The following is a 12,815-nucleotide window of genomic DNA, read 5'->3' on the forward strand; positions in this document are numbered from 1 at the left end:
ACTTTATTTTGAAAACTAACTTTATATCATAGTGAAAATGTATACTTTTGTAGGAATGCTACCCACTTAACATGTCCTTTGACTTATCTTTTTCTAAGAGTGGAGGTATTTTAAGGCCTCATGATTAGAATTTAGGATAAAATCTCTTTGAATGAGATAATGGTGCCAGAATTTAAAGTTTGAACAATAGCATAAAACTCTAGGTCATAGGTGGAGTAATTTTGCTGAGCTTTGTTACACTTTCATTGAAATACGCCACTAGTCTTCCTTCGTGACTTAAAACAACTCCAATTCCAACCTTTGATGCATCACAATCAACTTAAAAAAAGTTTGTCAAAATATGATAAGGCCAATATTGGTGCTTGAGGCATTTGTCTCTTTATCTCAAAGCTTCTTTTAGTTTCCAAGGTTCAAGACAAGTTTCCTTCCTTGAGACATTTTGTGATAGGTGCAATAATGGTGTTGAATGTTTTTTTATAGATCTTCTGTAAAATGTTGCTAAACCATGGAACTTTCTTACCTCTATAATGGTTTTGGGAGTACGCTAGTTGGTTATAGCTTCAATCTTTAGTGGATCAACTTTTATTCCATTTGTATAGATAATATATCCCAAAAAACCAATTTGTCCACCACAAAACTACATTTATTGACATTAGCATATAATTGATTATGCCTCATGAGTTGCAAAATAGCCTCCCAGTGTTTAATGTGACTATGTTTTGTCCTTGCTGTAAACCAAAATATCATTGAAATACACAACAACAAACTTCTCAATAAAAGGCTTCAACACTTGATTCATAAATCTCATGAAAGTACTAGGGGCATTAGACAATCCAAAGGGCATTACCAACCACTTGTAGAGCCCTTCCTTGGTCTTAAAAGCTATTTTCCACTCATCTACAAGTCTTCAAGTCAATCTTGGAATTATCCCAAGATCCAACTAGCATGTCAAGTATATCATCTAATCTTGGGATAAGAAACCAATATTTAATAGTTATTTGATTCATAGCCCTGCTATCTACACACATTCTCCATGTTCTATCTTTCTTAGGAGTGAGTAAAGCTAGTACAGCACAAGAATTTACACTCTTTTGTATGAACCCTTTCCTAAGATGTTTCTTAACTTGCACTCCTTTGGACTAATCTAATAGTGAGGTAGATTAGGCAATGTGGCATTAGACACAAGATCAATGTGGTGTTGTATGTCCCTAATTGGAGAGAGTCTGTCTGGCAACTCATCCGACATCATATCTTTGTACTCATTAAAAATTTCTCTTATATCACTTGAAACATCTAATCGCAAGTTTCCTTCCTTTTGAAGAAGAACATTTAGCAACCCAATTTTTTTAATCTTGCCAATAAAATCCTTTTTATCTACAAGTGCAACAAAACAACTCTTATATTCATCACTCTTCATTGATTTCAACACAAGCTTCTTCTTCTTTTTCTCACCATCTTCAACAAAAAATGAATAAACGTTCTTCACACCATCATAGATCGTGTCTCAATCATATTGACAAGGTTGGTCGAGTAAGATATGTCAAGCATTCATGGAAATAACACCACAATAAATGGACTCAAAGGAACCAATTGAAAAATTGGCAAGGCATTGTGATAAAACAATTACTTCATTTCCTCTGTTAAACCAAAGAATTCTATGTGGTTGTGGATGTTGTTATGCTCCCACTATCAATTATCAAATTGTATAACTTTCCACCAACTATTCATTTAATTCAAGAAATATTTCTCCTTGACCAATTATCGTTGCTAGCTAGAGGGCACAGTAACGACCTTCGGATGACTAAGGCTCAGCAAGTATATTACCCTAAACTCAAAGTTGAATGGACAACCGAGCACTGGATACCAAATAGAAGACATCAAGGATAATCCCTCTCTAATCGAGAATATGCAAATGCAAGAAATAGAGGAAGGGGGCAAGCAACAACATCAGAAAGTAATTTGATACAATTTTTAAATAACAAAGATAATATAAATTCTTGAAACGTGAGAAATATTTCATATGTTTATATCAAATTTTATGTGTACACGATAAAAACTCCCTAGCATAATAATTACATAAAAAAGAGCTAACGAGGCAGGAGGTCCCGCGTTGACTCTTTGAGGCTCGTGAGAGCTGAAATAGGTTTTCGCTTATGATGAAACATGAAAGAGGATACAGGTCCAATTGGGCATGAGGCTGTTTAAAGAAGAGAAACCAAGCTTGTTTAAGACATGATTTACTAACGGTAGTTCTTAGAAAAACCAACTCTTGAATATGGAAACTTTCTAGACATTTATCAAACAAAGAATATATAGAAGATTGGGGACAACGTTGGATATTGCCAGGACCTTGATTCTCCGCTGCTATTGCCAGAGATGATAATTAGAAACTGACTGGATACAATCCCATAAATTAAATGCATCAGCCAACTGATTTATGAAACGTGATGACGTCTAAATTAGGCAATTCCCAGAACCATGAGCCAAGAAACAATTCTGCCTTAGAACAATTAGTTTGCCTGATAAGCAGCCTAGTCATTTATAGAGATGGGGGCAAATGACTGAGATCTACGAAGCCAGAAAGCACCGTCCTATTTCGCTCTTTAACTGTTACCTGATATAAGACCCTGCACAAGTTACAACAGAGACAAAAGCTACCTCAATTCCACGTCTCACACAAGAAGAGGAAAAGAGCATCCCACTCGCACCAGACTCGCCCTTTACGAGAATTGAGAGAAGGTTGTGTTTGTATGTAACCTCTCATTTTCTTTTTCTTCTTTTTTTTTTTTTTTTAATAAAAAAACTGTTTCTACTACTCAAGCCAATAACTTTCCAGTCACATAAGAGAAGGGAAAAAACAGAAAACAAAACACAAGTAAATACCTAAAGCCTTCAAGCCACATTTCTGTGATCAAGGTTTCGCCAGGGTAGACATGTAAGAAAAATCGTCCAGATATTGTTTTGATCATGTTGGGGTTTCCGCTGCAGACACATCTGATGATAGCTCTGACTGCAATGCCTAGCGTGCACAATCCATGCAGTATTGGGCGAGAAAACCTTTGCAATAATGAAACAAAGTAGAGCAGAATAAGTGTCGGAGTGGAGAATTGATCATATCCAACTCTTTTATAACTGTACCACTTAAAAGTCCAGATCATGCCCATGTATCATCCATTAAAGCCGATTGTGATATACCCAAGCCAGTAAGTAGTAATTTCACAATTCAAAACAAAGAAAAACACCACACTGCTGCCTCAAGAGATTCCAGAGGCAATGTTTACCGAAGGAACTAGCCTTGTGTCTAGGTAAAATAAAATAGATTGGGAGTCACAGTTTCAAATGTAAAGGAAAAAAATAAAATAGACTTATGGTGTGAAACAGAGTCCTAGTGTAATTCCCAAGAACTCAAGATTTAAACAGAAAATAATACAATAAATGAAAACAGCTATTGAATGGAAGTTCAGTTCAGATTTCTAGTTATCTACAAACAACGTACTCTGCATATGCTTTGTCCATTCAATTGACAAGGGACCTCTCATGTAGCAAGCAAAATGCGACTTTAGTAAATTGCAGTTATATGGTCCTGGAGTTCTCAATTGGAGATAAGTGTGAGGTGTTAGATAGTCTGTTTCATCCGTGCATGCAACCAATGGTTTTGTACAAGTCATAGGAAAAGTTGGGCTAAAGCTCCTGCCTACCACCTAGGCCCTGCTGGGATGGGGTTGGATTTCGACTCTTAAAATTAAAACTATAAAATGGAGAGAGTAAATAAGGTTTTATCTGACTTGGCAATAAGAATAAGGTTTATCCGATCAGCCAGTATATGAAGGTATCCTTCCAAAATTATATACTAGAGTCATAAGGTCACATGAAAATCTCAGACAGGCAATCTAGAAATTTCCCTATAACATAGTTAAAAGAAAGTCATATGATAATTCATTATGTTGCTGACAACAGATAACCAACCAATGGATAATGAAATGCTAGACAGACAAAAAGAACATCTCTGACAATGAAGTTGCTTGGCCCATGAACTAGAGTCAAAATGACTCTAGTAGAGAGAATAAAAGCAAAGTACTGAAAGAGAATGCAGTTCTGCATTTAGTTGATGCACTTACCCTGCAATTTGTGCAACAACGGGATCTGAATGCAACGGGTTATAGTCACCAGATAGCCTATAAATCAATGCCTGCATAACAGCAAGGAAAGATTCTAAATCTTATCTCACACTCACATACACAACACCAGAGTGTGAGAGAAGGAAGTTCAGGAAAGTCAGAGCGTAGTAAACCATATAAAATTAAACAGAGGTGCTTAGTGTCTTAAATTTTCTCTTTAAAATAGCTCAATTTCATATCGATGTTAATTATTGGGACAACCACGTGAAGGCTTCTAACATTTCTATTCCAACAAAACTCCTTCATTGCTTGACCTCGTAAGGATGTAGTTTTTTTAGCTGAAAAGCTATAGATTGATAAAGGCACTAAGGCAGAAGTTCATAAAATTGTACCACGAACTAAAGTCTACCAAGAGAAGCTTCTGGAAATATCAATTAAATGAAAAATTATCTCCCAGATTTCATCTTTTCCAATTTCCAGATCCTTTAATCAGTAATATCTTAACCCACCTATCCTTAGAAAATTTATGCCTGTAGCTTGGCTGAACCTATAGATGGAGAAATTTGTAGAAAAAGTGAAGATTACAAATAACTAGTCACCTTGTAATCACAAATCTTCTCTATTGCCAACTCACTTTTTGCACCTCTTCTTCATTCCTCTCACACATCAAAGTGTCACGGTCATTTATAATATTATAAAAGCAACCATCCCTTCTATCTTGAGGCTACTTACCACACCAATCTTTTGTATCTCCTCATATGACAGATTCATATCTTGAACAAAAGAGAAGGAGCTTTTTACAGTTTTTTCAAGTGATCCTGTATATATTGCAACTACAAGTCTTACCAAGTCTTTCCACCTTGTCTAGAGATCTAGTCATAGACATGCCTCTGCACAAGGCACATAACATGAGGAACCATTCTAGTGCAGATGAATGCATGTGTAAAGTCACAGTAAAGTATTATCTGACAGATGAAATAAAATTTTGATATCTCATTTTCTGCACAATGTAAATGCTACATGCCTGAGATGGTAGGGTTGATTCCTCATAAAAAGCAAATGGTTGCCCTTTTGGAATTTTAGGTGTGGAACTCTGACTGGCAGGATTCTTACTGTAGGAATATGGGCGAGATGATCTTGAAAAGCCACCGGTACCTCTCAGATAGACAGACATCCTGCATCACGTGATCCTTGCCATGTCAATAATTACATATGAACATCTGTATACATTTGAATAAAACAATAACTTACCGGTTCAGGCAGAGAGGTTCACCAGATTCTTTATCATAACTTACGATTTCTGTCTCAAGAATAGTTGCTTTACCTGTTGCCAGGGGCCGGGGGGGGGGGGGGAATAAGAAGTTAAAGAAGACAAAGGATGATTATAGTAATAACAACAATAATTAGCCTACATCACTATAGATGATCAATTTTCAAAATAATAAATAAAGAGAAACATTGATGACACCTAACTACCATCTGCCCAAAATATTAAGCATAGAAGATTTTAATTTTGACATTAATGCATTATGAAAATTGTCCATTTCTCAGAAACATGGAGTGCCAATTTTGCTATTGATTAGATCTTCAGCACAGACAGCATAAGTGATATGGCTTGAAAATCAGTATCCTCATCACAAGAGTGCCAATTTTGCTCTAGGTGACATCTTCAGCGCAGACAATACCAAGTGATATGGTTTGAAAATCAGTATCCTTTTCACAAGATAATCAACAGAAAATAGCCACCATTCTTTGCAGCTGAAGGATCAAACTACATGACACCCAAAAGTATATTGTCCTATTGTTTTGAGTTATGGGAAGAGAAAGTCTTTTTTTTTTTTTTTTTTCCTTTTCTATATCTCTTTTCCAATTTTTTCTCTTTTACTTTTGAGTTTTGTGTCACTTAGTTTTGGTTTAAACTTTTCCAGTACATAGATATGCAGCACCTATATTTCTTGTTAAATGTAGTCATTTCACTTCAACAACAAACCTTTATCATGCAATCCTGAGATACTCCCTGTATTTTGTATCTGTAACATGATCAGAGGAAATAAATTAATATAGGAATAGTTGTTCAATCATAGGAGATAAAAAAAGAAATAGTAAAAACCAATTCAGTATGTATTGCGTGGACCCAGAAAAATTTAAAAACAAAAACGCACAAGAATATGTCTAGTGCTGTTGTTACATCTATGCATTTTGATCCAGTCTCTAAGTTAATTCCTGGCAACATGCAATTGCTAAAGCATCCCTTCTGTATACAAGCAGATAATGCTGACAGAGGACCTAAAAGGAAATGTAATTGAGCTACGCTCTTTTTAGCCAAAGACACCAAGTTAAATCATAAAACATCTGTAAATGTTACCTTATCTCCCAAAAATTGGGCTTACTCCAGAAGTTAGAAAGCAAAAAACAAATATAGTAGAGAAGAAAGGTCTGTTTGTTCTTCCTTGCAGAAAGCTCAGGTAAAACAAGAAACCATTCAGAAGAATAAACTCTGCAGTCTGCACATCTTTCTGAAATTGTAAGATAAAATAGTAGATTCGTTAAAGTTATATCTTTGTTTGACAGTAACATGCAGTTACTTGCCACCATCAGTTATCTTAGGAGATCAACACCTCATCTAACCAGTTGATATATCGGATCAAAGCATACAGACATTTCCAAGTTGGTAGATCAAAATTATACGTCTTTCCTTAGCATGACTAAGCACAGAATCATGGTATATGACCAACTAGAAGAATTTCAGGCATTTATCAGACTATAATTGGAGATCTGATCAAGATACTTACACAACCACTAGAAGGAAGTGGCTTGTAGATTTCTATATACTGTTGTCCATGCAATAGAAGACGTGGATCAAATCTGGAGATAGTTATGAGCTTCAGTAAGCCTCTCATTTCAAAGGCACATAAATATAAGGAGAAATAATTACTACTTAAGGCGTGTGAAAAGATTTATAAAAGTAGCTCTTATGGATAAAAACTGAACACCCATTCTTCCAATTTTAGATTTATGGATACTTACTGCAGTCCTGGAATGTCAGAAATATATGAAGTAAATCCAAGAGAAAATAAAGCAGCAAAAGTTGGCAGGACCTGCAAAGTTGAAGGTTCAAAATAAGAGAGAGAGAGAGAGAGAGAGAGAGAGAGAGAGAGAGATTTTATTTTAACAGTAAATGCATCAATAAAAATCAGCAAGATCATTAGCCTTTTCCAAAATATGCTAGGACATGCATATCATAAGAACAAAAGGCATGAAAAGGTTTAAACAAAATCCACAGACATTTAAAACTTGATTTCAATGTTTCAAGCCATAAAACTGGATTTAGCAGATGCCATTTAATTTTTGAAAACACTGATTGAAGCAACAAAAGAGCAAGAAGGTAATTCCTAAATGTCGTGTTTACTGCGAAAGTGATACCATGTAAAGGAACTACTTCTATTAATCAGTACCTGGATAGATTGCTGGCCATCTTGATGGTAAACATATTTGAGCTCACTTCTATCCAAGGCATCCTTTGCACAGGCTCCAACACCTAATGCATAAAGTGCTGCATCTCTATTCATAAACACAAACATCATCAAACTTGCCTAGACCAACATATAAATCAATATACATGATGATCAATAGAAGTATTAACAACTACAATCTAAAGGAAAGAAAAAAAAAATGTTCATTATAAGCAGTTTAGCTTATATATTGCAATAAGGCAAATATGTTGAGGGCTCTACCTTTCAGTATATGTGTATGTCCTCTGCAAATCCATCCCATATATCCAGCACCACAAGGAGAATAAATTAAAAATACTCACAAATGAAGGATACAAAGTCAACACAAGCAGTAATGCATCTTTTATAATCCAGTTTCTAATGAAAAAAGTAAGTATGCAAAATGACAAGAAGTTTCCATAAGCATTTCAGATTGAGAAAGGACAAACAGAAGTGAGTTGCTTTTGCATCTCCTTCTAGTTAGACCAATTTTCACCTTAATCTTCCATGATTGAAATATTAGATGTCATCTCCATGTCGAATATATAAAGTGAAATAGTTGCATTCTCTTTCGTGTTTCAGTTTTCAGTTTTAAATTCATTTTCAGTTTTATGTTTTGGATATCTATTTTGAGATTTTTGAAAACGCATTTTTTTTAGTCATTCTAAAAAACTATTTTTTAAAACAGAAAATTAGAAAATGCGTTTACTTTAGAATTTTGAAAAAAAATTATTTTATGATATTTTATTCAATGAATTTGATTATTAAATAATAAAATTAACTCTTTTTAATGAAATTCTGCTATTAAAATAAAATATTAAATTTGATTAATGAATTGTTAACATTTGAACGATAATTTATATTAAATATTATTATAAATAATATGTGTAATACACTTAATAATATACTATATGTTATCCTATATTTTTAATTATAATATAGATATACTATATTTTTTAAATTTAAATAAATATATAATTTTATTTTCAAAATTTAAGAATAAATTTTTCTTTTTTTTTCCTTCTTTTCTTTTTTTTCCTTTTCCTTTTTTTCTTTTCTTCTTCTATTCTCTTCGGTGCCCTGCATCTTCTCCGTCGTCGACAACCATTGCTAGCCAGAGATTCACACAATCAGAGCTTACCATTAGAAACACCAAGCCAAGGGAGTTAACATACACAAAAATAGGCTAGATTTAACGACTAAATTTTCATAGATTTGATTTTTAATTTTGGGCCAAAACTGAAAAATGCACTGTCAGTCACCACCGGCCACCGTGGCTGGTGGTTTCCGACGATCAGAGGCAACCGCCCGACACCCTCATCCCCATCGGCCAACATACCAAAAAACTAGCGACATCCAACGGCCGAATCTCCATAGATCTAAGCTTGAAGAAGAAATGAGACAAAATCAATGGGTGGTCGAACGGGGGGGGGGGGGGTCCACGACGGCTCACGGCAGTGACGGTGGTGGCAGGCGCAGTCGACGGCCGAGCCTTGAGAATGAAGGGAAAAGAGGAGAAATGAGAGAAGAGATGGGAGAGAAAGACGAGAGATCTGTGTGCGAGATTGGGGGGGGGGGTGTTTTTTGCGTTTTGGTGTTTTCGGTGTGTTTTGGGTTTCTTTTATAATTTTTTTTCTTGTTTTCAAAAATGCGTTTTTGAAAATAGCAAAGTATACATGTTTTTAGTGTTTTGAAAAATTGAAAACTTAAAATGGGCTTAAAATAGCAAAGAGAACGCAACCTTAGTTTTGGAGTTAAAAAGAGCAGTTATATATGGGATAGATAATTACATTTCTAAGATGGCTTGGGGAGAAACACTTAGAGATGACAAAATCTAATGGCCATACAAAAGATGCAAGCATAGATAGAAATAATTTGAAGAGCTAAAATCCACTTAGGCTATCCGACCTACTGGGATTAAGACTTGCCACGTGTGGCAGTGATGATGATGATGATAAAGAATAAAACCATTCTTAAGATGTTAGATCACGAATATGAAAGTGAATAAGAAATATTAGATTCTAGAAGAGGATGCATATCAATTTTTAAAATTTTAAGCATATAAGAAGAAAATCAATTTCTTTTATAATTTGAATATCTTCAAAATGGAATTAAAAAAAAAAAAACTAAAAGGAAGGAAAGAGAGTAACACTATGAATGTTATTTTTGATATTCTAGTTTGATCATGTTACAAATTTATGATTAAAAAAAGTGAACTATGTGCACTTGGCATCATTGTTGAAAACTAAAGATTTCATTTTAATTCATATTGCAAGGATTTGTAACATGTTAAGTCAAAGAAAAAATGGGCCTGACCATGAAGGCCTAAGAGGTAATTACCCAAAAACACATGCTTAATGACAGACAAGTTATTAGCACTTTACCCTGTTGTGGTTTCAACAGAACAAATAATCGCCATGTAGCTTGAAAGTCAATTCACAACAAAAAAAGGATTTGTCACAGTTAAAACATAGGGGTCAAAGAGAAATGAGCCTGACCATGAAGGGCTAAGAGGTAATCACCCAAAAACATATGTTTATTAATAGCACTTTATCCTGTCATGGTTTCAACAAAACAATTAATCTCAATGAAGTTTATAAGTAACCTTTATGGTTTGGACTAAAGTAAAAATTGAATGGAACTAATGGATTTAACCATGTCTGCTCCATGCTCTAATTTTACCACCAATTTTTTTTTAAATCATGTGTGTTTAGAAACTAAGTCTTCCCATTAAATCTAAAGGCATCTTCAGTGCACAACACACCCCAGTTCCTGCTTTGCAACGGTCAAGAGACAGTTGTTTTTGTATTCAACCTTCCCCTTGCTTTTTTGGAAAAAGATTGTTTCCACAACTTGAACCTATGATCTAGTAACAAAGGAGTATCTTTGCTACCAGGGCTGGCTCACTCATCAAGTCTGATAAGTAATATTTATTTAACAGTTCAGCCTTTACCGCATAAGATCTATGTACTGATTTTTGAACCATGTTGATAAAAAGTGTTCTCTATTCAAAACCCAGAAGGATAAAGTATAATTATCCCATTTAAAGCTATTTTGAACAATGCACCAATATTAATTCATTATAAATATCTTAAAGCCATAAACAAAATATATTTAAGATGATTTCCCCAATTTACTCATCTGTTACACTTCCAAACTATAAAAGAAAAGGCTACTGTTTTCTCTTAGTTTAGTCCTATTTTACATTGTGAAACTTCAAATACTGGAGCCCGTACAACCTTCCCCATATGAAACTACAAAATTGGCGCCTGTGCAATCAATTTTACCTTTGATGTTTAACCGAGTTACTTCTTATTTAAATAAAACAACTTGGCACAGTGAACAACAATTCAACACAATTCGCATGTACCAGAAATTTTTCCAAACGATGCGTAACCAGAAAACACGAGATAATAAAAAATCGAATTCCGATTGATCGCTGTGAGTTTATTACCTCGGGGAACTTGTAAGAAATTATTTGCTCAGGATCGATTACGGAAGCGTCGGCCATGAGAACTTCTGCAAGAGCAGCAGACAACTGATGTTGTTACAATATGGGAGAGCTTGGTTGTGGCTGGTGTAAAACCCTGGTAAAAACGAAATGTGAAAGCAATTTAGGGACGAATCGCAAGGCTCAGAGCTGATGATGAAAAATACCGAATCGCTATTCGTTGACGCTGTAGACTTCGAACCGTGTCGCAGTGGCGTGAGTTTATCAAATAGCGGTCGGTACCACTTAATCCCATCATGTAAGAAGTATTACAAATCGATCCATTATTTTAGATTAAACATCCATTTCACCGTTCTAAAATAAATTAAAAACTAGAAATGACAATCAACCACTCCAAATCCTAATCAAAATCCTAATCCTTTTTCTATTATACTTTTCTTCTTTTGAAACCGCAACTTCCCAATAGTTTTTTTTATGGATCGCTTTCAGATATGGTTATTCTCAATGCACACACAAAATTCTAAAAATAAATTAATTTTTTAAATTAGATAAAAGAAACCTTTTTTATTCAACCACAAGATACCAGACCTTAAATCATCTAAGATCAAGGACCATAAATATTAGTATTGTTGGGTAACAATACTAAAATTTTAACTTTTGAGATGTTTGATTGGTCAAATTTTTCATAAAAAATATTTTTTTAGACACGTGACATTCTTTTCCATTTTTGCTTGAAAATGAATTCGAGTTCATAGGGGGGGGGGATTCTAGACAATTGCACTCTCACTCTTGACTCTCATTCATTCTCTTGTTTTGATGTTGAAGTGGCGGACAAGGTGGGTGATTCTCTTTGAATTGTCGATGCTAAGAAAGAACCTATAGGCGAGCATCAAAGTGACATCTTAGAAAGAGGATGGACCAGAACTTGGTCTTTCCTTTGCCAATGAGTTTGCAACAGTTGCTGGGAGATGGAATCCATCTTCGGGAAATATCTTATCAGAGCCTTGGGCTTGAAGAAGTTGAGGGTACGAATTGTCTGGGTGATCTCAGCTTTGAGAGGCTAGTCGACAACAGGAGATAGAGGTAGGGCGACGCCCTTCTTGTAAAAGCAAAAGAGGCACTACATCAAGTGGGGGCGAAATGAGGTGAAGAGCTTCTGTTCATTATATATATATATATATATATAGAAAGAAAGAGAGAGAGAGACGGACAACGAGGGCAGTTCATTAATAAGGGAGAAATCATCGGCAAAAAATTTGTTTACTAGACAATTTTTGTTGCAAAGAGGGACAACCATCTTCGGAAACTCCCTATCTCTCTATTTCATCGAGAAATGATAGATGAGTTGAGAGATGTATATTTGATTTATTTTATATTTAATTTATTTTTTATGATTAATTATTAATTTATGTATTTATTAATTATCTACATGTGTATATGTAATTATTTTTATAAAAAATAATCGTAACTAAACATCAAAAGTTAAAAAATTATAATAATTTTTAAATAAAAAATTAAACCAATCAAACACCTTCAATTGACATTTTTCCTAAAATATAATTCTAGACAATTTAATTGTTTAAAAAATATTTTTTTCATATAAATTCCATTATTACACTCAAACGCACCCTGAGCTCAACCAGCTAGCATATGGCATATATAACACTGCAGAATAGCCTGGGCGAGAGAGAAAACTAAGTTAACTTGGTGGTTGACTGGTTGCTCTGGGAAGTGGGAATATGGTTCGGCTTAGAC

General features: G+C 34.6%; 1 protein-coding gene across 2 annotated transcripts; it reads right to left on the minus strand.

Annotated features, from left to right (window-relative positions):
• Positions 1-2,005: 2,005 nt before the first annotated feature.
• Positions 2,006-11,365, minus strand: LOC127808099 (enoyl-CoA hydratase 2, peroxisomal). Of its 2 annotated transcripts, none has more exons than XM_052346465.1 (12): positions 11,267-11,365; positions 11,064-11,196; positions 7,853-7,875; positions 7,574-7,679; positions 7,146-7,216; positions 6,911-6,983; positions 6,109-6,148; positions 5,370-5,442; positions 5,143-5,293; positions 4,119-4,189; positions 2,884-3,057; positions 2,006-2,627 (listed from the first exon to the last, which is right to left on the minus strand). In XM_052346465.1, exons 2-12 carry the CDS (start codon positions 11,118-11,120, stop codon positions 2,540-2,542), a joined length of 927 nt encoding a protein of 308 aa, XP_052202425.1. In that variant the 5' UTR covers positions 11,121-11,196; positions 11,267-11,365; the 3' UTR covers positions 2,006-2,539. The 2 variants fall into 2 exon arrangements, with proteins under 2 accessions (XP_052202425.1, XP_052202424.1); XM_052346464.1 differs by having other exon boundaries at positions 11,064-11,128; positions 11,267-11,345.
• Between the last annotated feature and the right edge of the window lie 1,450 nt (positions 11,366-12,815).

This window comes from Diospyros lotus, chromosome 8, assembly GCF_014633365.1.
Source record: "Diospyros lotus cultivar Yz01 chromosome 8, ASM1463336v1, whole genome shotgun sequence".
NCBI classification, from domain to species: Eukaryota; Viridiplantae; Streptophyta; class Magnoliopsida; order Ericales; family Ebenaceae; genus Diospyros; species Diospyros lotus.